Source organism: Protopterus annectens, chromosome 12.part0 (assembly GCF_019279795.1).
Source record: "Protopterus annectens isolate FY-2018-M chromosome 12.part0, PAN1.0, whole genome shotgun sequence".
Taxonomy (NCBI): domain Eukaryota; kingdom Metazoa; phylum Chordata; order Ceratodontiformes; family Protopteridae; genus Protopterus; species Protopterus annectens.
In genome coordinates, this window is record NC_056746.1 from 1,142,875,924 (window position 1) to 1,142,899,488 (window position 23,565).

The 23,565-nt window shown below is 44.9% G+C and overlaps 1 protein-coding gene across 1 annotated transcript in view; it reads left to right on the plus strand.

Moving 5' to 3' along the window:
* The window catches only part of LOC122817033 (trichohyalin-like), a 1,834,860-nt gene that overhangs the window by 998,371 nt on the left and 812,924 nt on the right, over positions 1 to 23,565 (plus strand). The window contains exon 6 of the mRNA XM_044090165.1: positions 15,250 to 18,718. Coding sequence (XP_043946100.1) covers positions 15,250 to 18,718 — 3,469 coding nt within the window. The remainder of the gene's footprint in view (positions 1 to 15,249; positions 18,719 to 23,565) is intronic.

Genomic DNA, 23,565 nt, shown 5'->3' on the forward strand with positions numbered 1-23,565 from the left:
TGTCTAGATAGGACAAAATACTTCAGAAAATCTGATCAGTTGTTTATATCTTTTTCAGACTTGAGGAAAGGCACAGCGGTTACTAAACCTACTCTGGCCAGATGGTTGTGAGATTGCATCTCCATTGTTTAGTCATCAAAAGGTATGCCTTTGCTGGGGTGTGTCAAAGTTCATTCATAGAGATCTATGGCAACTTCTCAAGCCTTTTCCTCAAGAATGTCAATTGATGATATCTGTGCAGTTGCCTCTTGGTCAAGGTCTCATACCTTTATTTCTTATTACAAACTAGGCATTTCCAGGAATAGAGCTGACTTTGGCTCTATGGTGCTTTGGAATATCCTTCTGTATGCGCCACCCTAGGTTCTGTGTAGCTGGGGACTTTGTCCCACAGGTCGAGAAACAAATTAAAATGACAACGTCAGGTAAAGTTATGTTCTTACCATAACGTTCCATCTGTGTTGTCTATTTTCATTCTTCCTCGACCTCCCCACCCTTCTTCCCCCTGGCTTTTTTTCCTTGTAGACCTAATGGAGTTGGTCTCTCTCAGGAACTGTAGATCCTGTAGTCCTTGGGTTGAGCTCCTGAACCATTTTCTTTGTATCTATATAGATATCTTAGCTATATAAATTTTATGAAACTCAATCTGTGGTATTCTGGGGGAAGGAGGCATTATGGGATGGAGAGGAGGAGCTTTGAGCATCGACTCTTGAGCTTGGAAAAGCAGCAGAGTCAGATCCGAGGTCTGATTCAAAACCGACAAGTCGAGGAAGAATGAAAACAGACAAAACAGATGGAACGTTATGTTCGGAACATAACATTTTTACTTTGAGGTAACTGTTTTGTAGTAAGACACAATTTTCATGTTGTCATTTATGCATTCTGATAAATTCTTCAGACATTTTGGTATGTATTTCTTTCTCTGGTCTTGATGGTTTTGCATTTTCTTTGGTAAATTAATTTTATTGTTGGCAGGTATGTGGGCATGAGCATAATATGAGCACTTGTACTTGGGGACCCGATTTTTCTGAAACATTTTACTGGGAATTTCTTAGACATTTAAAAATTTAGAATATAATTTAGCATTTTAATTTCATATATTGTAACTTGCCTTTTTTATTGAAGTCTTTGATATGGGGATTTTACCCCCAAAGTATCTGAAAATTGTTTTAACATTTTGCCCTCACTGTCTACTTTTACCTATCAGTCCCTCACTTGATCAGCTGACCCATTTGTTCACCACATTCAAGAGGTGATTGAGAAGAGCAGTCATGTCGTTAGCCATCAGGGGTTGTTAATTTTTTTATCATCCCCAACCCCACTACACATCCCTGGTAACACACTTATGATTCAGTGTGTATTGGGTATCAATGAGAGCTTTATATTCACTTTCACGAGGATAACCATGCCCTCTTTTTAGCCATCTCTTTCTTGGAGTCCACACTCTTCACTGGGAATTGAACTACAAACACGTGACTCCAGACATGGACTTAGTCTCCCTCAGAGGAGAGGTGAGTAGAGCTGGTAAAGCCGTATCTCTGCTGTCATATCTCTCAACAGCTTCAACAGACACCTGAGCAGCTTATGGGACTTTGGTCACCTAGATCATAGTCACAGCGTTATTCCCTCTACACCAGTGGAGCTGACAGTCTATCTGAAAAATGGGTGCCTGTCATTCAGTTGACAGCACTATTATCGAATTCTGAATGATCAAAGAAAAATGAGCAAAACAATTTTCACCGTCACTGGAGTTTTCTTTTTCTTCTGGAGTAGGAATATTTAAGTTAGGGAGGTGCAGAGTGGCTTGTCCACCTGCAAAAAAAAAAAAAAAGAGTTGCCTGCAAGGGTAAGGGGTTTTGCCTTTTTTTGTTGGTAATTTACAGCACTCTGTAGTAGTGCTGTCAGTCGATCGACATGTTTGATTAATAATAATGCTGATTTGTCTGATCTTGTCAGTAGGATTAAGTCTGAATGCCGGTTAAGAAGTTTATGTAAAAATGGAAATCAAATGATACTTGCATGATTTCAGCAAAATGCAGTAATTCATTGATGTTCTTCGTGTTTGACTGTTGCAGTCATTACATTTGGGTAATCTGCTGGCAGGTTGCCCTCATTCGGCCTGAATAACAAAGTCTTGGGTCCTGCGTCAGTTGCTGTCTGCTCTTCCATGACATCAGGTCGTCAGGGGTATAAAACATGCAGCCGACGCCATTTTAATCGGTCTTTCTTGCCGCGCGGTGTCCGAAGCAGAAGCAGTTCGCAAGTGCCGGTCAGCCAACTCCTGAAATTTTCATTTTCGAATTTCAGAACCGAAGTCTTCAAACTAAAGCTAAGTACCCCATTTGGGAAACTTTTTCTTGCTCCTTCCCGATGTCAGTAAAAGTTAATAATTGCATTACTTGTGGGAAGCAAATACCTTATAAGGATTTTCATTTGTACTGTATTCCTTGCCTAGGCCCTGATCACAACATGCCTTGCTGTCGGTTTTTTGCTAAATTTAACCAACGCACTATTAAGCGTCGGTATATTTTTGCTTCTAAATATTTTGGTTCTAGATTTAACTACCCTGAAATGTCGTCTGTTAGCAATCCGACTACCAGAGTTCACAAAAACGCAAGGAAAAAGAGACAGACCATAGAGGTCCAAAACCGACAACGAAGCTTCTCCTAACCAGTTGCCGGTTCGCCAGTACTCAGGCGCCTTCGCAGCCCCTGATACCCACTACTTTTGAGATGCAGGCCTCTACCGAGACCCATTCAGAGTCCGGTATGCCGCAAGATTCTGAAAGTATTGAACCCGTGGATGTCTCTCCCTTGGATGGGTCCGGAGCCGCTGAGCAGGCACCGGCTTCTGAGGGTGTTTTCAGGCCTCAACATTTGTATATTAAACCAACGCCATTATCAAAAACAAAGCCAAAACCAACATCTATGTCTAAAACACTGATGCGTGAGCCACGTGCTCAGGCCCCTATGCCTAAAAAACAAATGAGCAAAATGGCTGAGGATTTAATTACCTTGAACAGGGTTTCCCAGCCCCCCCATGCTAAGAGGCCTAGGCAAGGCACTGATTATGAATCTTCAGATCAGGTTTCCATTTCTTCTGATCAGGAATTTTCTATTCCACCTTATGACGACTCTGATGCAGAGGAATCCATCCTTTTTGCTTCTCCTCCTGAGGATTACTCTTTTGGAAAGACTTTGCATACTTTAAGGGAACTTTTTCATTGGGAGAGTCAGGACTTCTCAGAATCAAAAAAGAGGCTTAGGGATTTTCTTCTTTTTCCACAGCATAGGCCTTTGGCAATTCCTCCTGTATTATACATTGTTGATGATGTGTTCACGGAATCAAGCATGTCTCCTGATTCCCTGCCTCCGGCTCCTAGTAAACCAGACAGATATTGCAGGGTTCTTGACTCCCACAAATTTCTTTTCAAAAATCTTGCTACTGATCCTGAGACTATTTCTCAGAGTCCCAAGGGTGTTAAGGCTTCTACAGCCAAAAATCCTACCCCTTCTGATAGAGATTCCAGGGCGCTGGATAGATGGGGAAAGAAGGTTTATACGTCTGCAACCTTGGCGATCAGGGCTTTAAACTGCCAGTTTCATATGCTTAAATATCAACAGCATGTTATGGGTTTACTGAAACAGAAAATTATGTTGATTTCTGATTGTGTGGAAAATAAAGAGATGCTCATCATGTTACCCTGCTGCAGTCATCACATTTGGGTTATCCTGCCGTCAGGTGGTCCTGCAGTCGGCCAGAGTTCCAAAGTCTTGGTCCGGCATCGGTTGCTGTCGCTTCTTCCCTGATGTCAGTGTGCCGGGGTATATAAGAGGCATCCAACGCCATTTTCTTCAGTCTTTCTTGCCGCGCGGTTCCCGAAGCAGAAGCAGTTCGCAAGTGCCGGTCGGCCGACACCTGAGATTTTCGAATCAAATTTCAGTCCGAAGTCTTCATTAAAGCTAAGTACCCCATTGGGGAACCTTTTCTTGCATCAGTCCGATGTCAGAAAAAGTTAACAATTGCATTTCTTGTGGGAAGCAAATACCTCATAAGGACTTCCATTCTTATTGTATTCCTTGCCTAGGCCCAGACCACGAAGTCACAGCTTGTCGGTTTTGTGCTAGGTTTAATAAACGAACTATCAAATGCCGTTTTGACTTCGCACGACATTACTTTGGTAGGAAATTTAATTATATCATGCCGTCGGAGCAGCCGACGACCAGCATGCATAAAAAACGCAAGGATAAGGACAGGAGCCTAGGACCAAGCCAGACTCCGAGGCCTCTGCTGGGCCTGTCGTTGGTTCTCCGGTTTTCAGTAAGGTGCCTACGCAGCCCCTGATGACCACAGAATTGGAACCCCAGACAGCTGCGAATTCTCAAGTGGAGTGTACTAGGCCGTCGCAGCCATCTTCAATAGGCCCTTCCGACACCGGAGCAGAAGGAGATCCCGGTGCAGTAGAAACACCTTCGGTTGCAGAAGGTGTCTTCAGACCAACTACACTCAACATTAAATCTTATGCTAAGCGTAAAACTCCCATTAAAACCAAAAAAGACTGTACATCAGTCTGCAGTTCAAGGCCCCATGCCTAAGAAACACATGCTTAAGATGGCTGAAGATTTGATTACCCTAATCAGGGGTTCCCATCCCTCTCCAGATAAAAGACCAAGACAAGAGGAGGATTATGCTTCCTCTGACCAGGTTTCAATTTCCTCAGATTCTTCTGAGGAACAGGATTACGCTTTTCCCCCTTATGAAGACTCTGATGCTGAAGACTCTATTCCCTCAGCATCTCCCCCCCTGAAGACTATTCCTTTGGGGAAACTTTACACACCATGAGGAAACATTTCCACTGGGAAGGACAGGACTACTCCGATTCAAAGAAAAGGCTCCGAGAGTTCCTTTTACTACCCCAGCACAGACCACTTGCTATCCCTCCAGTTTTAGACATTGTGGATGATGTTTACTTAGAGTCTAGTCTAAATCCAGACTCTCTACCGCCTGCTCCAGCCAAACCAGACAGATACTACAGAGTACCTGACTCACACAAATTCCTTTATAAAAGCCCTGTGGCTGATCCAGAAATGATTTCCCAGGGTCCCAAAGGCACTAAAGCTTCTATGGCTAAAAATCCTGTACCCTCTGAAAGGGATTCCAGAGCCCTAGATAGATGGGGAAAGAAGATATACACCTCAGCTACTCTGGCTATGAGAGCATTAAATTGTCAGTTTCACATGCTGAAATATCAGCAATTCCTAATGTCTCAATTAAAACAAAAAATGAGCACACATTCTGAACAGTCTGAATTCAAGGAAATGAAGGATCTGTTGCATGAAGCTGAACAGGTGGCCAAACATACTTTACAATGTGGATTTGATTAATTGGAAACTTCATGTAGAGCAGCTGTTACTGGCTCTGTCATACGTAGACATGCTTGGTTAAAAGAACAAACCCTACCTGATCATATTAAAACAAAATTATTGGATGCACATTTACAGCAGGATGTCTTATTTGGTGTCAAAGCAGAAGAGGTTTTGAAGAAAATGGAGGATAAGGCAAAGTCCATAAACAAACTATACAATAGAAGGAGGAAGCTACTAAATGATAGCGCAAAATCCCAAAAAGGGAAGGCATCACTGATCAGTATTAGCAAAAAACTACAGGCACTCATAAAATTGTCTAAGGCCAGCTTCGAGAGAAAAATTGCACAGGACACTAAGGATAATTACAAGGCCTTCTTTAGTTATGTTAGGAACCTGGGTGGTAATTCCCAGATATGCTCAGAATTAGTCCAAAATGACAAAAAATACACTGAACCCACAGACATTGCCAACATCCTAGCTGACAGGTTCAGCGCAAACTCCCCCACACCAAAAGGGCAAATATCTATCCCAGCAGAGTGCTGCCCCTGACATCTCAGATGCTCAGGTAAGAGCCGCCTCTCCAAAGCAAAAACACAGCATCAATGGGACCAGACTGTGTCCCGGGCTGCGCCTACATGAACTCAAGAAGAGCTAAACCCAAACATAAAACTACTGTTCAATCTCAGCCTTACTACAGGATATGTGCCCAAAGAGTGGCGACAGCAACAGTCGTCCCTCTCCATAAAGGTGGTGCCTCAACGGATCCTGGAAACTATCGCCCCATAAGCCTGACTAGCTTGGTCTGCAAAGCTATGGAAGGGATCATCATGGACCTCATAAATAAAGATATTGGGGACGTACAGACACTGGATCCTACCCAGTTCGGCTTTGTTAAGGGCAGGTCCTGCCTCTTAAACCTGGTTGATTTCTTTGAAACAGTCACCAAGGCCATTGACGAGGGGAAGGTGGTCCACACAGCCTACCTGGACCTCGCAAAAGCCTTTGATACAATACCCCACTCGGGCATTATAGATAAGCTCACCAGCTTAAATATAAACCCCTATGTGTCTAGATGGATTGCAAATTGGCTCAAGGACAGAATCCACATGGTTAGAATTGCTGAAGCCATGTCAGACTCCAAACCAGTTACAAGTGGTGTCCCACAAGGCTCAGTCTTGGGACATCTCTTGTTCGGTATATATTTCTCGGAGGTACAGGCCAACACGGAAGGACTGTGGCTGACCAAGTTCGCAGATGACTGCAAACTGGGCGCCATAATCGACTCTCCAGCTGACACAAGCATCCTGCAAAAGGGCCTCATAGAAACAGACAACTGGTGCCAGAGCCATGGCCTCAAGCTAAATGCCAAAAACTGTATAGTCATCCCCTTTGGCAGAAACAAGGTGCCCACAAATTACCACATAGGTGGTAATCCATTAAGTACAGAAGAAGTAATTAGGGACCTGGGGACCCAAGTTGATAGCAATCTCTCATTTGACAACCACGTGGCCAAAGTGGTTAGAAAAACATTTTATATAGCCCACCTAATCATGAAGGGATTCACATCTAGATCAGGGGCGGTCATCGTGCCTCTTTACTCATCCCTCATCAGGCCCATAATTGAGTACAATGCCCCTTTTGGGATGTACCTTACCAGACTCCTGCAGCAACTGGAAAGACCCCAAAAGTACCTCACCAAGAGGATCAAAGGGCTCAAACAGATGCCATATGCTGCCCGGTTAAAGAAACTCCAGCTCTACTCAGTGGCATACCGCCTGTTCAGAGGCGATCTGTGCCTGACGTATAAAACCATGTCCAACCCGGAATTAATGGACATGCTGCACCTCAGAAAATCCAAATCCCATCGAGCTACGCGCTCAAGAGACTTGAACCTCAGCACTGAAATAAATAGGACATGCTGGAGGGACAGATTCATAACCCAGAGGCTCCCTTCACTCTGGATTAAAATCCCAGTCCAGGTTAGGCAGAGTCCCTCATTGACTCTCTTCAAGAGGAATCTTGATGAGTGGATGGGAGATCGAGGTTTACCCTGGTATCACTTCTGTGTCACTGTTAGACAGAGGCACAGTATACTAACCTCGAAAAAGGGCATAGCAAAATAAATTTAAAATGGGTGGCGAAAGCCAAACACATTCTGGCTAGGCTTATAAATGCACTAGGGCAGATAGCCTAGTATGAACCTATAAGTCTATGCAGACGGTCAAGGATTTTTTACAGGTACAACCCCCTCGTTTCCGCAGAAATTGGCCCACAAAAAATGGTCTTTTCCAGCTTCTGACAGATCACAGATGGGTAAATATAGACGCCCAAGGGGCAGAGGTCAGCCCCAAGGCCCTTACAAACCTTGCCAATGGGGTATTGCTACCCAGAAGGGAGGAGAAGACAGGCCCCAAGCTAGCAGAAGACAAACGCAATGACTCAACCCTCAAATTACCAAGCAAATCTCTCTTGGCAGCTCCCTTGGGAGGAAAATTAGCACTTTTTGTAGACAACTGGCACATCATCACAAAAGACAAATGGGTCCTAAACATTGTCTCACAAGGATACATATTCCACTTTCATACCTTGCCAAGGATAAAAGGAAGACCAAACCTGCCACCGAATCAATGGGCAGAAGCAGAAAAACAAATTACAGCTCTCATGGACATGAGAGCCATTCAACAGGTACCTACACAGGAGCAAGGTCAAGGATTTTACTCAAGACTCTTTCTAGTCCCCAGAAAGGACAAAGCATGGAGACCCATTCTGGATCTTTCATTTCTGAACACCTATCTGCAAGTACCAAAATTCAAGATGCTAACACTACAGCAGCTTCTTCCCATGCTGGGCAAGAGGGCTTGGCTAGTAACGTTGGATCTCAAGGAGGCATACCTTCATGTCCTTATCAGACAAAATTGCAGACGATACCTCCGCTTCATTGCAGGTTCAACCCATTATCAATTCTCTGCACTGCCCTTTGACTTATCTACTGTGCCCAGGGTCTTCACAAAATGCCTGGCACCAGTAATTGCATACTGCAGACAAAGAGGAATTCAAATATACCCATACCTGGACGACTTTCTTATTCAAGCAGAAAGAAAGGACATTCTTTTAAAGCATCTGGCATTTGTCAAACACCTTCTAAGTTGCCTAGGGTACACAGTAAATGAAAAGAAATCAAAACTAGTGCCCGCACAAAACATAATATTCCTGGGTGCCAGCTTGAATACAACGGCCCAGATGGCTTATCTCACGCCAGACAAGCAACAACAGCTGACTAATACTTCAAAATAATGGCAACAAAGACCCAACTCCCTGCAAGAAAAATTCTGCAGGCCTTGGGATTCATGGCATCTTGCATACTACTAGTACCATTTGCAAAACTGCATATGAGGAAATTACAATGGTACCTGAAAAGCCTATGGACTCAGCACAGCCACAGCTTAGAAACAATGATACCACTCATTCCTTGCCTTCAACAGGAGTTTCTCTGGTGGGCACAGGCATGTCACCTCAACAAGGCCCAGCCTTTCACTTTACCCACAGCCAGGCAAACTTTAACAACAGATGCATTGGACTATGCCTGGGGAGCACACATGGCAGGACAGTGCATTCAGGGCAAATGGACTATAGATCAAAGGCATCTGCATATCAATTAAAAAGAAATGCTAGCAGTACAGAATGCCCTAACAGCCTTCAAGGACCTCTTACACCCAGGACAACTAATAATAAAGACGGACAATACCACAGTACTGTGGTACATAAACAAGCAAGGGGGCACACATTCCTACCTCCTATGCAGGCAAGCAATGACCTTGTGAAACACAGCACTGTCTTACCAAGTTCAACTACAAGCACAATTCCTGCTAGGAAAGAAAAACACATTGGCACCTAAGCAGAAACATCATGGATCCACACGAGTGGAAACTAGATCCACAAGTATTTGCAATGATAACTCAAAAATGGGGACGCCCAGACATAGATCTGTTTGCCCACCTCCAAAACTACCAACTTCAAAAATTTTGCACAAGGACATTCCCACTCACAAGATTGGAAAGTGGACGCCTTCTCATTCAGTTGGAAAACATTAACAGTGTATGCCTTTCCTCCGCTGCCTCTTCTAGCAAAGGTACTGCTGAAAGTCAGAGTAGAGAGACCACAAATGATACTCATTGCACCAGACTGGCCACGCCAGCACTGGTTTCCAATTCTAAGGAACATGGCCCACGGCCCACCATGGATTTTACCACAAATTCCTCACCTGCTCACCCAGAGAGACAATCAGATTCTACACAGCGAGCTCAAGACTTTAAACCTGGCTGCATGGCAAATTACCTAAACAACCAGCCAAGACCTCTATCCAAAGCTGTTATGGATGTCATTCTGGAGGCCAGGAGGCCTAGCACCAGGAAAGCCTATTCAGACAAATGGAAAAGATTTTGCGCCTGGAAACAGACTAAAGGCCAAAATCCCCTTGATCCAAACATTCCTCAGATTCTACAATATTTAACTGAGATGTTACACAAAGGACTTTCCTTTTCATCTATTAAGATCCACGCCTCAGCAATTTCAGCCCATTACAACATGGATCCTCCTTTATTTTCACATCCACTCCTAAGACAGTACCTCAGAGGGGCTAAGAACATAAGACCGCCCAGGAGAGCACCAACACCTACTTGGGATCTCAACTTTGTTCTGGAAAAGCTTACACTGCCGCCCTTTGAACCAGCTTTTTCAGCTGATTTAAAATTTCTTTCATGGAAAACTGCCCTGCTGCTAGCAATAACCTCAGCTAGAAGAGTCTCAGAGCTACAGGCAGTAATGCCAGTGGAGCCTTTCCTCATTTTTCATCAAGACAGAGTCTCTCTACGAACTAACCCTTCCTTTATGCCAAAGGTGGTATCCAGTGTGGCCCTAAACCAAACCTTTCATTTGCCCACCTTTTTTCCAAATCCCCAGAACAAAGGAGAAAGACTCCTGCACTCTTTGGACATTCACAGGCAATTACGTTACTACTTGGATAAAAGTAAGGCTTTCAGAAAATCTGACCAGCTCTTTGTAGCCTATGCTGCAGGATCACAAGGAAAAGCTATCTCAAAACGGACCATTTCAAAATGGATAGGACATTGCATATGTTTCTGCTACACGCATCATGGGAAACCGGTACCTGCTAACATTAGGTCCCACTCCACCAGGGCTACAGCTACATCAGCAGCCTTTCTCAGGGGGGTGCCAACCAAGGATATTCTGGAAGCTGCAACTTGGAGTTCAGTGCACACCTTCACCAAACACTATCACTTATATTCTAAGACTGGAGCTGGTTTTGCCACTGCAGTTTTGCAGGGCCTACTAGCTTCTTCTAATCCTGTTTAACTCCACCACCCATCCTTAGCTTTGGGATTCAACCCAAGTGTGATGGCTGCAGCAGGGTAACACGATGAACATAGTACAGTTTTGTACCTTCCATAAATGTAGATGTTCGAGTGTTCACCCTGCTGCAGTCCAGGTTACCCTCCCTCCATCCCCTCTGAACTAACTAGACTTATCTATACCTTTCTATCCTATACAACCTCTTTGGTGTATTTGCTTGTGACTGAAGGTATTGTTTTATTTTTATATGTATATTTTTATATAGCAATATGTATTGCCTACCTACTGGGGGCACCTGACATCTGGGGCAAGAAAAACTGAAGAAAATGGCGTTGGATGCCTCTTGTATACCCCTGGCACACTGACGTCAGGGAAGAAGCGACAGCAACTGACGCCAGACCAAGACTTTGGAACTCTGGCCGACTGCGGGACCGCCTGTCAGCAGGATAACCCAAGTGTGATGACTGCAGCAGGGTGAACACTCGAACATCTACATTTATGGTCGGTACAAAACTTTACTTTACAGGATTTATTGCATTCATCAGAACAGGTTGGAAAGCATACTTTGCAATGTAGCTTTGATTCTTTGGAGGCCTCTTGCAGGGCCGCTGTAACTGGATCTGTGATAAGAAGGCATGCCTGGCTCAAGGAGCAAAATCTGCCTGATCATGTTAAAGCTAAATTGTTGGATGCCCCTCTACAGCATGACAGTCTGTTTGGTAATAATGAAGAAGAGGTTTTAAAGAAAATGGAAGACAAAGCTAAATCTATACAAACTGTAAAAGATCTCTTGCAAGTGCAGCCACCCAGGTTCAGTAGGTACTGGCCTACTAAGAATTGGTCCTTTCTTGTGTCAAGCAGAGCCGCTCAGGGCAAACCCAGGCGCTCCAAAGGCTCCAGATATCAGTCACAAAGATGTTAGGGGTCAAAGCAATAGAGTGCCTCCACCTCCAAATCAGGAGGTAACAAAGCATAACCCTACAATAAACAGTCTCAGTGACTTTCCTCTGCCATTTTCAAGCACTTACTTTTTGGCAGCCCCCTTGGGCGGAAAACTAGCACTTCATGCTCAAAATTGGCATTTAATTACCCAGGAGAAGTGGGTTTTAAACATAGTATCCCAGGGGTACAGATTTCATTTCCACACACTGCCAATTCCAAACGGATGGCCAGGTCTGCCAGCAAACCAGTGGGCAGAAGCCCAGAAACAAGTCATGTCCCTCATGGATATGGGGCTATTCAACCAGTACCAGAAAAGGAAAAAGGACAAGAATTTTATTCAAGACTTTTCCTGGTACCCAGAAAAGACAAATCATGGCGTCCAATTCTGGACTTATCAATTCTAAACACGTTCCTGAACATTCCAAAATTCAAAATGCTGACATTACAACAGCTACTACCTATGCTAGGCAAGAATGCCTGGTTGGTAACTCTAGACTTGAGGCATTCCTGCATATCCTAATCAGGGAATCTTGCAGAAGATACCTCCGCTTCAAAGCAGGCTTTTTGCATTACCAATTCTCTGCACTGCCCTTTGGGTTATCTACTGCGCCCAGGATCTTTACAAAGTGCCTGGCACCAGTAATTGCATTTTGCAGACAAAGAAACATTCAAATTTATCCTTATCTTGACAATCGTCTCATTCAGGCAGACGACAAGGACACTCTTCTTCAACATCTGGCATTTGTAAAAAGGCTTCTAGCATGCCTAGGGTACACCATAAATGAAAATAAATCACAACTGGTACCCTCTCAAATAATTACATTCCTGGGTGCAAGCTTGAATACAACTGCCCAGATGGCTTACCTCATGCCAGACAAACAAATTCAGTTGAAACATACTTCAAACAAGTGGCAACAAAAACCCAGCTATCTGCAAGACAAATTCTGCAGGATTTGTGGTTCATGGCATCCTGCATTCTACTAATTCCATATGCGAGACTGCATATGAGGAAACTTCATTGGTATCTAAAAAGCTTATGGAGTCAACATTGTCACTGCCTAGAAACAATGATTCCTCTCATTGCCTCCCTGTAACAAGAGTTTCTTTGGTGGGCAGAGACATGTCACCAAAACAAGGGGCTGTCATTCATTCTACCCCCTGCCACCCAAACCCTAACTACAGATGCATCATACTATGCTTGGGGGGGTCCACCTGGCAGGGTGATGCATTCAGGGCAAATGGAGCCCAAACCAAATGCATCTGCATATCAACCAGAAAGAAATGCTAGCTGTTCAGAATGCTCTGACAGCCTTCAAGGACTTCCTTCATCCTGGGCAACTACTGATAAAGACGGGCAACACCACAGTTATGTGGTACATAAACAAGCAGGGGAGTATCCACTCCTACTCCATTTTCAGACTAGCCATGGCCTGGTGGAACACAGCCTTGACTTACCAAATACATCTTCAAGCTCAATTCTTGCCAAGAAAGCAAAATACTTTGGCAGACGACCTAAGCAGAAATCTTGTGGACCCGCACAAATGGAAACTGGGTCCAGAAATCTTCAGCATGTTAACACAAAAATGGGGGAGCCCAGACTTAGATCTTTTTGCCTCTCCCCAAAACTATCAGTTGGACAAATTCTGCACAAGAACTCATCAGAAAGAAGCATGGAAAGTTGAGGCTCTATCCTTCAGCTGGAAAAACCTATCGGTCTGTGCCTTTCTCCCTCTGCCTCTACTCTCCAAGGTCTTACTAAAAGTCAGACAGGAAAAACCAAAAATGATTCTAATTGCTCCGGACTGGCCTCGCCAACACTGGTACCCACTTCTAAGGAATATGTCACACCTTCCTCTGTATTATTTGCCTCAGACACCTCACCTATTGTCTCAGCAGAACTATCAAATTCTGCACACACTGCTTAAAACTCTGAATCTTGCAGCATGGCTAATCAACTAATTTCACCAACCACATCTCTCAGTAAACCTGTGATGGATGCCATTTTGCAGGCCAGAAGGCCTAGTACTAGAAAATCTTATGTTGATAAATGGAAGAGATTCTGTGCTTGGAACCAAGCACAAGGAATAGACATAGCAAAGCCCAATATTCCTCAGATTTTGCAATACTTTTCTTTTTCTTCAATAAAAATTCATGCCTCTGCCATCTCAGCTTATTACAACACAGAGCCTCCCCTCTTTTTCTCATCCTCTGCTAAAGCAGTACCTCAGAGGGGTCAAAAATTTAAGACCTCTCTGGAGAGCACCAACTCCTGCATGGGACCTTTTGAACCAGCAGCTACTGCGGATATAAACTTTCTTTCTTGGAAGACAGCCTTTCATTTGGCAGTCACTTCAGCTAGAAGGGTTACAGAACTACAGGCTCTCATGGCAGTGGAGCCTTTCATTATTTTTTACCCGGACAGGGTGGCCCTCAGGACCAATCCTTCTTTTATGCCTAAGGTGGTATCCAGTGTGGCTCTTAACCAGACCATTCACTTGCCAGCTTTCTTCCCAAATCCTCAGAACAAGGGGGAGTGGATTCTGCATTCATTGGATTTACACTGACAACCAAGATTCTACATAAACAGGACAAAATCTCTAAGAAACTCTGAGCAACTACTGGTGGCATTTGCTGCAGGATCAGAGGGGAAGGCTATATCAAAGCGAACTATTTGTAAATGGATAAGCCATTGCATTCGTTTCTGCTACATGCACCATGGTAAACCTGTGCCCAAGGCAATCAGATCCCATTCCACCAGGGCTGCCTCTACTTCAGCAGCTTTTCAAAGAGGGGTCCCTACCAGAGACATTCAAGAAGCTGCTACTTGGAGCTCAGTTCATACGTTCACAAAGCATTACCATTTACCTCTCTTTTCTAAATCCAGTGCAGGCTTTGCCACTGCAGTCTTGCAAGGCCTTATAGCTGCTCCTAATGCTGTTGAGTTCCATCCTCCCATCCATAGCTTTGGGATTCTACCTAAATGTAATGACTGCAACAGCGAAACACGAAGAACATAGTACAGTTGTGTACACTTACCATAAATGTAGATGTTCGAGTGTATTCACTGTTGCAGTCCGGGTTACCCACCCATCAGCCCCCTTTCTATACCTTTTCTTTCCTTCACTATACTCAAAATTCTTTGTAGTGTATTTGCTTTTAGTTGAAGGTAATTTATATGTGTTCTAAAGTGCATTTGTTTATTTATGGTTATATATATAGTTTTGCTTCCCATTTGGGGGATACCTGACATCTGGGGCAAGAAAAACTGATTAAAATGGCGTCTGCTACATGTTTTATACCCCTGACGACCTGAAGTCATGGAAGAGGAGACAGCAATTGACGCAGGACCCAAGATTTTGTTATTCAGGCCGACTGAGGGCAACCTGACACCAGATTACCCAAATGTAATGACTGCAACAGTGAATACACTCTAACATCTACATTTATGGTAAGTGTACACAACTGTACTTTTTGAGGCTGTCCAAAATATTAACTTTTTTTTGCTGTAAAAAGTAGTAAATTTATAGATGCATTTCTTTGTTTTTGAGTAATCATTTCACTTTTTTTTTTGCAGAAGATCAATAACGCTAAAAGCATAGAGAAAGTTAAAGATCAGACTGCCATTCCTTCTAAAGAGACAACCGAAGAACTTAAAGTGATAGAGAGTTCAAAGGATGCCAAAATGTCCAAAGTGTCAAATAATAGTAGGAAGCCAGAAATGGATAATAAAAAGAGCAAAGATGAAGAAACTGGGTCTGCACGAGGCTGGGACTTGAAAGAAAATAGACGGGTGAAGGAAGATAAGGAAAATGTATCAGAAAATGAAAAGCGTAAACCAAAAATGGAAAACATGATTGATGATAAGAAGGCTGAGAAAAGAGATCAGAGCTCTCAAGAAAAAACTGAAAAAGATATGAGTAGTGCAGAAGGAAAGGCGGGTAAGAAAGACATGGGAAGTACACAAGAAATTGTTGAGAAGAGAGAATTGAGGAGTGGACTAGAAAAGACTGTGAATAGAGGAGTGACAGTCCTACAGGAAAAGGAAGAAAAAGACATGAGGGCCAAGGAAAAGGCTGAGAAAAGAGACATGAGGAGTGCACAAGAAAAAGGTGAGAAAAGGGACACAAGGAGTGCACAAGAAAAAGGTGACAAAAGTGACACGAGGAGTGCACAAGAAAAAGTTGACAAAAGAGACATGAGGTGTGCTCAAGGAAGAGGTGACAAAAGGGACATGAGTACACAAGAAAGAGGTGACAAAAGAGACACGAGAAGTGCACAAGAAAGAATTGACAAAAAAGACACTAGGGGTACACAAGAAAAGGCTGAAAAAAGAGACACAAGGAGCGCGCAAGAAAAGGAGGAGAAGAGAGACATGAGCACACATGAAAAGACTGAAAAAAGAGACTCAAGGAGCGCCCATGAAAAAGAGGAGAGGAGAGAGATGAGGAGTGCTCATGAAAACGAGGAGGGGAGAGAGATGAGGAGTGCTCATGAAAAGGAGGAGGGGAGAGACTTGAGGAGCACCCATGAAAAGGAGGAGAGGAGAGACGTGAGGAGCGCCCATGGAAAGGAGGAGAGGAGAGACATGAGGAGCGCCCATGGAAAGGAAGAGAGGAGAGACCCGAGGAGCGCCCATGAAAAGGAGGAGAGGAGAGACACGAGGAGCGCCCATGAAAAGGAGGAGAAGAGAGACACGAGGAGTGCCCATGAAAAGGAGGAGGGGAGAGACACGAGGAGAGTCCATGGGAAGGAGGAGAAGAGAGACGCAAGGAGCGCCCATGGAAAGGAGGAGAGGAGAGACATGAGGAGCGCCCATGGAAAGGAGGAGAGGAGAGAGGTGAGGAGCGCCCATGGAAAGGAGGAGAGGAGAGACACGAGGAGTGCCAGTGAAAAGGAGGAGAGGAGAGACACGAGGAGCGCCAGTGAAAAGGAGGAGAGGAAAGACACAAGGAGCGCCAGTGAAAAGGGTGAGAGGAGAGAGACCAGGAGTGCCAGTGAAAAGGATGAGAGGAGAGAGACGAGGAGCGCCCATGACAAGGATGAGAGGAGAGAGACGAGGCACGCACAGGAAAAGATTGAGAGTGCTCCAGGAAAGGTTGAAAAGAGAGACTTAAGGAATGCACAAGAAAAGGGTGATAAAAGGCATTCCCAACAAATGATTGAGAAGAGAGAGACTAGGAGTTCACAAGAGGAGACTGAGAAGAGAGAGACCAGGAGTGCACAAGAGAAGTCTGAGAAGCGGGAGACCAAGAGTGCAGAAGAGAAGTCTGAGAAGCGAGAGACCAGGAGTGCACAAGAGAAGACTGAAAAGCGAGAGATCAGGAGTGCGCAAGAGAAGTCTGAGAAGCGAGAGACCAGGAGTGTACAAGAGAGGTCTGAGAAGAGAGAGACCTCAATTGTACAAGAGAAGTCTGAGAAGCGAGAGACTAGGAGTGTGCAAGAGAAATCTCAGCAAGAGAAGCCTGAGAAGCGAGAGACCAGGAGTGCACAAGAGAAGCCTGAGAAGCTAGAGACCAGGAGTGCACAAGAGAAGCCTGAGAAGCGAGAGACCAGGAGTGCACAAGAGAAGCCTGAGAAGCGAGAGACCAGGAGTGTACAAGAGAAGCCTGAGAAGCGAGAGACCAGGAGTGCACAAGAGAAGCCTGAGAAGCGAGAGACCAGGAGTGCGCAAGAGAAGCCTGAGAAGCGAGAGACCAGGAGTGCACAAGAGAAGCCTGAGAAGCGAGAGACCAGGAGTGCACAAGAGAAGCCTGAGAAGCGAGAGACCAGGAGTGCGCAAGAGAAGTCTGAGAAGCGAGAGACCAGGAGTGCGCAAGAGAAGCCTGAGAAGCGAGAGACCAGGAGTGCGCAAGAGAAGCCTGAGAAGCGAGAGACCAGGAGCGCACAAGAAAAGCCTGAGAAGCGAGAGACCAGGAGCAGGCAAGAAAAGTCTGAGATGCGAGAGACCAGGAGCGCTCAAGATAAGTCTGAGAAGCGAGAGACCAGGAGCGCGCAAGAAAGGTTTGAGAAGCGAGAGACCAGGAGAGCGCAGGAAAAGTCTGAGAAGCGAGAGACAAGGAGTGCACAAGAAAAGACCGAGAAGCGAGAAACTAGGGGCACTCAGGAGGTGACTCCAAAAAGAGAGACAAGGGGCACGCAGGATATGGCTGAGAAGAAAGAGATGAGGGGCTCACAGGAAATGGCTGAGAAGAGAGAGATAAGGGGTGTACAGGAGATGGTGGAAATGAGAAACATTAGGAGTGCACAAGTGATGTCTGAAAAGAGAGAGGCAAGGTGTGCAGAAGAGGTCATTGAGAAGAGAGACTTCAGGAGCGTGCAAGAAAAGATGAAGAAGAGTGCACAGAAGTGTGAGAAGGGAGATGAAGAAATGTCACCATTACATGCTGATACAAAAGATGACATCTGTCCAACAGAAAGTACAGAGAAAGGAGATGAGGCAGTCCCATCACAAAGACTGGAGAGGAGTGACAAAAATTTCCTTCCAGAAAAGGATGAAAATAGAGATGAGAAAAGTCCACAAGAGCAGGTAACAAAGAACAGCAAAACAGAAGTGGACAGTAAAATGGTCGTACAGGAATCCACAGGAGAAGATGGAGGAGTGACGCAAGACAAAGAACGTAAGGAAAATAGGAGGAAGGAGGATAAAGAAGATGGTTCCAAGAGTGCCAAATGTCAGTCAGAAGTAGAAAACTCGACTGGTGATAAAAATGAACACAGAGATGTGAAAGATTACCAAGAAAAGACAACAGATATCAAGCATTTGGAAGTGGACAGTGAAACTGTCAAAGAAGCACCATCAACAGTAGGACAATGCAAGGAACCCAAGGAAAGCATACTGAGAATGGAAAATAAGAAAAATGTTTCACAAAGTGAAAAATCTGAATGTAAAGAAGAGGACACTAAACAAGAGAAAAATGAGACAAGAGAAGTGAAAAGTTCTCAAGAAAATTGTACTGAAGTAAAGCGAAAAATGAGAAGTTCTCAAGAAAATTGTACTGAAGTAAAGAGAAAAAGTGGAAGACTTTCCTGCAATTCTTTAACAGGTAATTATTTGAGAATGTCATAGCATGTCATATTTTGTCTCTGTACTGTAAAGTGAAATATGGTTGCAGTGCATTATTACTGTCATTATTATTTGTATCTGTATTTAACTGGGAAAGGTTCAGAACTATTTTCAACAAATGCCCAGACAGGAAAGATGCTCTTCGTGTTTCACTGTTGCAGTCATCACATTTGGGTTATCCATGCCAGGTTAGCCCTCGGCTGGCATGAATACCAGAGGCTTAGTATTTCTGCGTCGGTTGCTGTCGATTTAGGACTGATGTCAGGTCATCAGTAGTATAAAGTAAGGCAACCGACGCCATTGCATCAGTCTTTCTTGCTGTGGAGCCCAAAGCAGAAGCAGTTTGCACGAGTGCCGGTCGGCCGCCACCTGAGTTTCGTTTACCGAATTGAAGCTGAAGTCATCTAAAGCTAAGTACCTGTTTGGGATCCTTTTTTCTTGCACTAACTGATGTCAGAAAAAGTTAACAATTGGTCTCGCCTGTGGAAAGCAAATACCACACCGAGACTTTCATCCTTATTTGTTTAGGCCCAGGCCAAGACGTCCCCCGCTATCGCTTCTGTGCTTTGTTCAATGCCCGAACTACCCATCGTCGGGCCCTTATTGTAGCTAGATATTTTTGCTTACAGTCCTCGAACTTCAAAATGGCTTCGGTAAGCCATCTGACAGCAAATCTTCCGAAAAAACATAAAAATAGAGGCAGACCGCACAGGTCCAAACCTACCGACAATGCTCCCGTTAAGCTAGTCGTCAGTTCTCTGGTCCTCAGTGAGGTGCTTTCGCAGCCCCTGATGCCCGCTTCTGTGGATTCCAGGCCGCTACCGAGACCCTTTCGGAGTCCGGTATGCCGTAAAATTCTTTTTCGACTAAGGATCTTCTCACCACCCCCCACTGCCGAGACCCTCACCACAGACGTATCAGACTATGCCTGGGGATGCACACCTGGAGGGCAGGTGCATACAGGGGTATTGGAGCCCACAGCAAATCCCTTTGCACATCAGCCAAAAAGAGGTGATGGCTGTCCAGCACGCCTTGATAGCTTTCACAGACAACACCACTGTGATGTGGTACATCAACAAGCAGGGAGGGGCTCACTCCTACCCTCTATGCAGGCTGGCCATGACCCTTTGGCTCACAGACTGTGCCATGCAACTCCACCTGTTAGCACAATTCCTACCAGGTACTCTCAACTCGCTGGCAGACCAATTAAGCTGAAATCTTCTGGACCCACACGAGTGGCAGCTCATCATACGAACCTTCACCCTAATAACTCAGAAATGGGGCACCCCTAAGGTCGACCTCTTTACCTCCCACACTCACCATCAGCTCAGCAAATTCTGCACCAGGGAGCATCACTGGATGGCGTGGAAAGTGTATGCCCTCCACTACCTCTCATCCCCAGGGTACTGCTCAAAATAAAGGAAGAAAAACCAAGGACAATTCTTACAGCTCCAGACTGGCTCCGCCAGCACTGGTACCCCTTGCTGCGCAGCCTGTTCCCACTGCCACCATGGCATCTTCCTCAGATTCCAAACCTCCTGACCCAGAGGGAAGGGGAATTCATGCATCCCCAATTGCATGCATTTTGGCAGCTTGGCTTATTCCCTAACCCCCAATCAATCTGCTGACCTTAGTAAACAGGTTCTAGATGTTATACGTGAGGCCAGATGCCCTAGCACTAGAAAGTTTTATGCTAACACATGGAAAAAGTTCTGCACCTGGATTCAGGTTAAGGGAGCCAATACGGTACAGCCCTCCCTCCGTCTCATCCTGGATTACTTAGCTGACCTGCTACACAGTGGCCTGTTTTTCCTCTCTTAAAATTCATGCCTCTGCTATCTCTGCTCATTTTCCCCACTGAGCAGCCCCTTTTCTCACACCCTTTGGTCAAACAGTTCCTAAAAGGGGCTAGCAACTTGAGGCCACCTAGAAAAGCACCAACCCCAGCGTGGGATCTTTAAATTTGTTTTGGAAAAGATCACCCTGCCTCCCTTTAAACCAGCTTCTTCTGCAGATCTAAAATTTCTCTCCTGGAAGACAGCTTTCCTTCTGGCCATTATTTCAGCCAGAAGAGTCTCCCAGCTGCAAGCACTCTTGGTTGTGGAACCCTTCATCTTCTTCCATGCTGCAGGGTATCCCTCAGGACTAATCCATCCTTCATGAGCAAGGTGGTGTCCAGTGTGGCTCTCAACCAATCCATTCATTTTCCCACCCTTTTTCCTAATCCACAGAACAAGGGGGAAAGGATCCAGCACTCTCTAGGTGTGCACAGACAGCTGAGATTCTATCTAGACAGGACTAAATCCTTCAGAAAGTCTGATCAATTGCTGGTTAGCTTTGCTACAGGGGCAGAAGGCAAAGCCATCTCCAAACAAACCATTTCCAAATGGATAGCACAGTGCATCCATTTCTGCTGCAAACAACATGGACAGCCTCCCCCCAAGGGGGACAGGACTCACTCCACCAGAGCAGCATCCACCTCTGCAGCTTACCTCAGAGGAGTCCTCACCAGGGACATCCTGGAGGCTGCCACTTGGACATCTGTTCACACTTTTATCAAACATTACCACCTGCCTCTCTTCTCCAAATCCAGGGCAGGGTTTGCCTCTGCAGTCTTGCAGGGCATCCTAGCCAGCCCCTTGTTTCCTCAGCTTTGGGACTCAACCCATATGTGATGACTGCAACAGTGAAACACGAAGAACATACTACAGTTGTGTACACTTAGCATAAATGTAGATGTTTGAGTGTATTCACTGTTTGCAGTCTTGGATGTTCTTCGTGTTTCACTGTTGCAGTCATTACATTTGGGTAATCTGCTGGCAGGTTGCCCTCAGTTGGCCTGAATTCCAAAGTCTTGGGTCCTGCGTCGGTTGCTGTCTCCTCTTCCATGACATCAGGTCGGCAGGGGTATAAAACATGCAGCCGACGCCATTTTCCCCAGTCTTTCTTGCCGCGCGATGCCCGAAGCAGAAGCATTTCGCAAGTGCCGGTCAGCCAACTACTAAAATATTCGAGTTTGAGTTTCAAAACTAGTCTTCACTAAAGCTAAGTACCCCATTGGGGAAAATTTTTTCTTGCTTTTTACCGATGTCAGAAAAAGTCAATAATTGCATTACTCGTGGGAAGCAAATACCTCATAAGGATTTCCATTTATACTGTATTCCTTGTCTAGGCCCTGATCACAATGTGCCTGGCTGTCGTTTTTTTGCTAGATTTAACCAACGCACTATTAAGCGTCGGTATATTTTTGCATCAAAGTATTTTGGAAACCGATTTAACTACCCAGGAATGTTGTCGGATAGCAATCCAACTGCCGGAGTACATAAAAAACGCAAAGAAAAGGACAGAGAAAGGCAGTCGAGATCCAAAACCAGTGACAAAGCTTCTCCTAAGCCAGTCGCCGGTACTCAGTGAGGCGCTTTCGCAGCCCTTGATACCCACTACCTTCGAGTCGCAGGCCTCTACCGACACCCATGTGGTGTCCGGCATGCCACAAGATTGTCAAGGTATTGGACCAACGGATGTATTTCCCTCGGATGGGTCCGGAGCCGCTGAGCAGGCACCGGCTTCTGAGGGTGTATTCAACATTTGTATATCAAACCAACTACAGCTGCAAAACCAAAGACAAAAGCAACTTCTAAAACTAAAAAACCGACGCATGAGCCACGTGCACAGGCCTCTATGTCTAAAAAAACAGATGATCAAAATGACTGAAGACCTTATTACCTTGATCAGGGGTACCCATCCCCCTCGAGATAAGAGGCCTAGGCAAAGACACTGATTATGAATCTTCTGATCAGGAATGACCTATGCCTCCGTATGAGGATTCTGATGCTGAGGAGTCTGTTCCATCTACATCTTCTCTTGAGGACTATTCATTTGGAGAAACCTTGCATACCTTGAGGGAGCATTTTCACTGGGAGAGTCAAGACTTCTCAGAATCAAAAAAGAGGCTCAGTGATTTCCTTCTTCTCCCTCAGCACAAGCCTTTAGCCATTCCCCCTGTTTTAGACATTGTGGGTGATGTGTTTTCGGAGTCAAGCTTGACCCCTTACTCCTTACCTCCGGCTCCCAGTAAGCTTGATAGATATTATAGGGTCCCTGACTCACATACATTTTTATTCAGAAACCCTGCTGCTGATCCTGAAACAATTTCACAGGGTCCAAAGTGAGTTAAGGCTTCAACAGCAAAAATTCTACCCCCTCTGACAGAGATTCAAGGGCACTAGACAGATGGGGAAAAAAGGTTAATACATCTGCTACCTTGGCAATCAGTGCCTTAAACTGTCAATTTCATATGCTTAAGTACCAACAACATGTTATGGGATTGCTGAAACAGAAAATGATGTTGATTTTAGAATGTGCAGAAAAAGTATTACAGGAATTATTGCATGCAGCTGAACAAGTTGGAAAGCATACTTTGCAATGTTGTTTTGATTCTTTAGAGGCCTCCTCCAGGGCCGCAGTTACTGGATCTGTGATTAGGAGGCATGCCTGGTTAAAGGAACAAAATTTACGTGATCATGTTAAAGCTAAATTGCTAGATGCATCTTTACAGCATGATTCTCTATTTGGTATTAAGGCAGAAGAGGTATTAAAGAAAATGAAAGACAAAGCTAAGTCTATGCAAACTGTTAAAAACTTCTTACAAGTGCAGCCACCAAGATTCAGTAGACACTGGCCTACAAAAAATGGGTCCTTTCCTGTGTCAGACAGAGCTCAAAGGGGCAAATCCAGATGCCCTAAGGGTTCCAGATACCAAGCGCAAGACTCATATAGGTCAAAGCAATGGGGCGCATCCACCTCCAAATCTGGCGGAGATAAAGC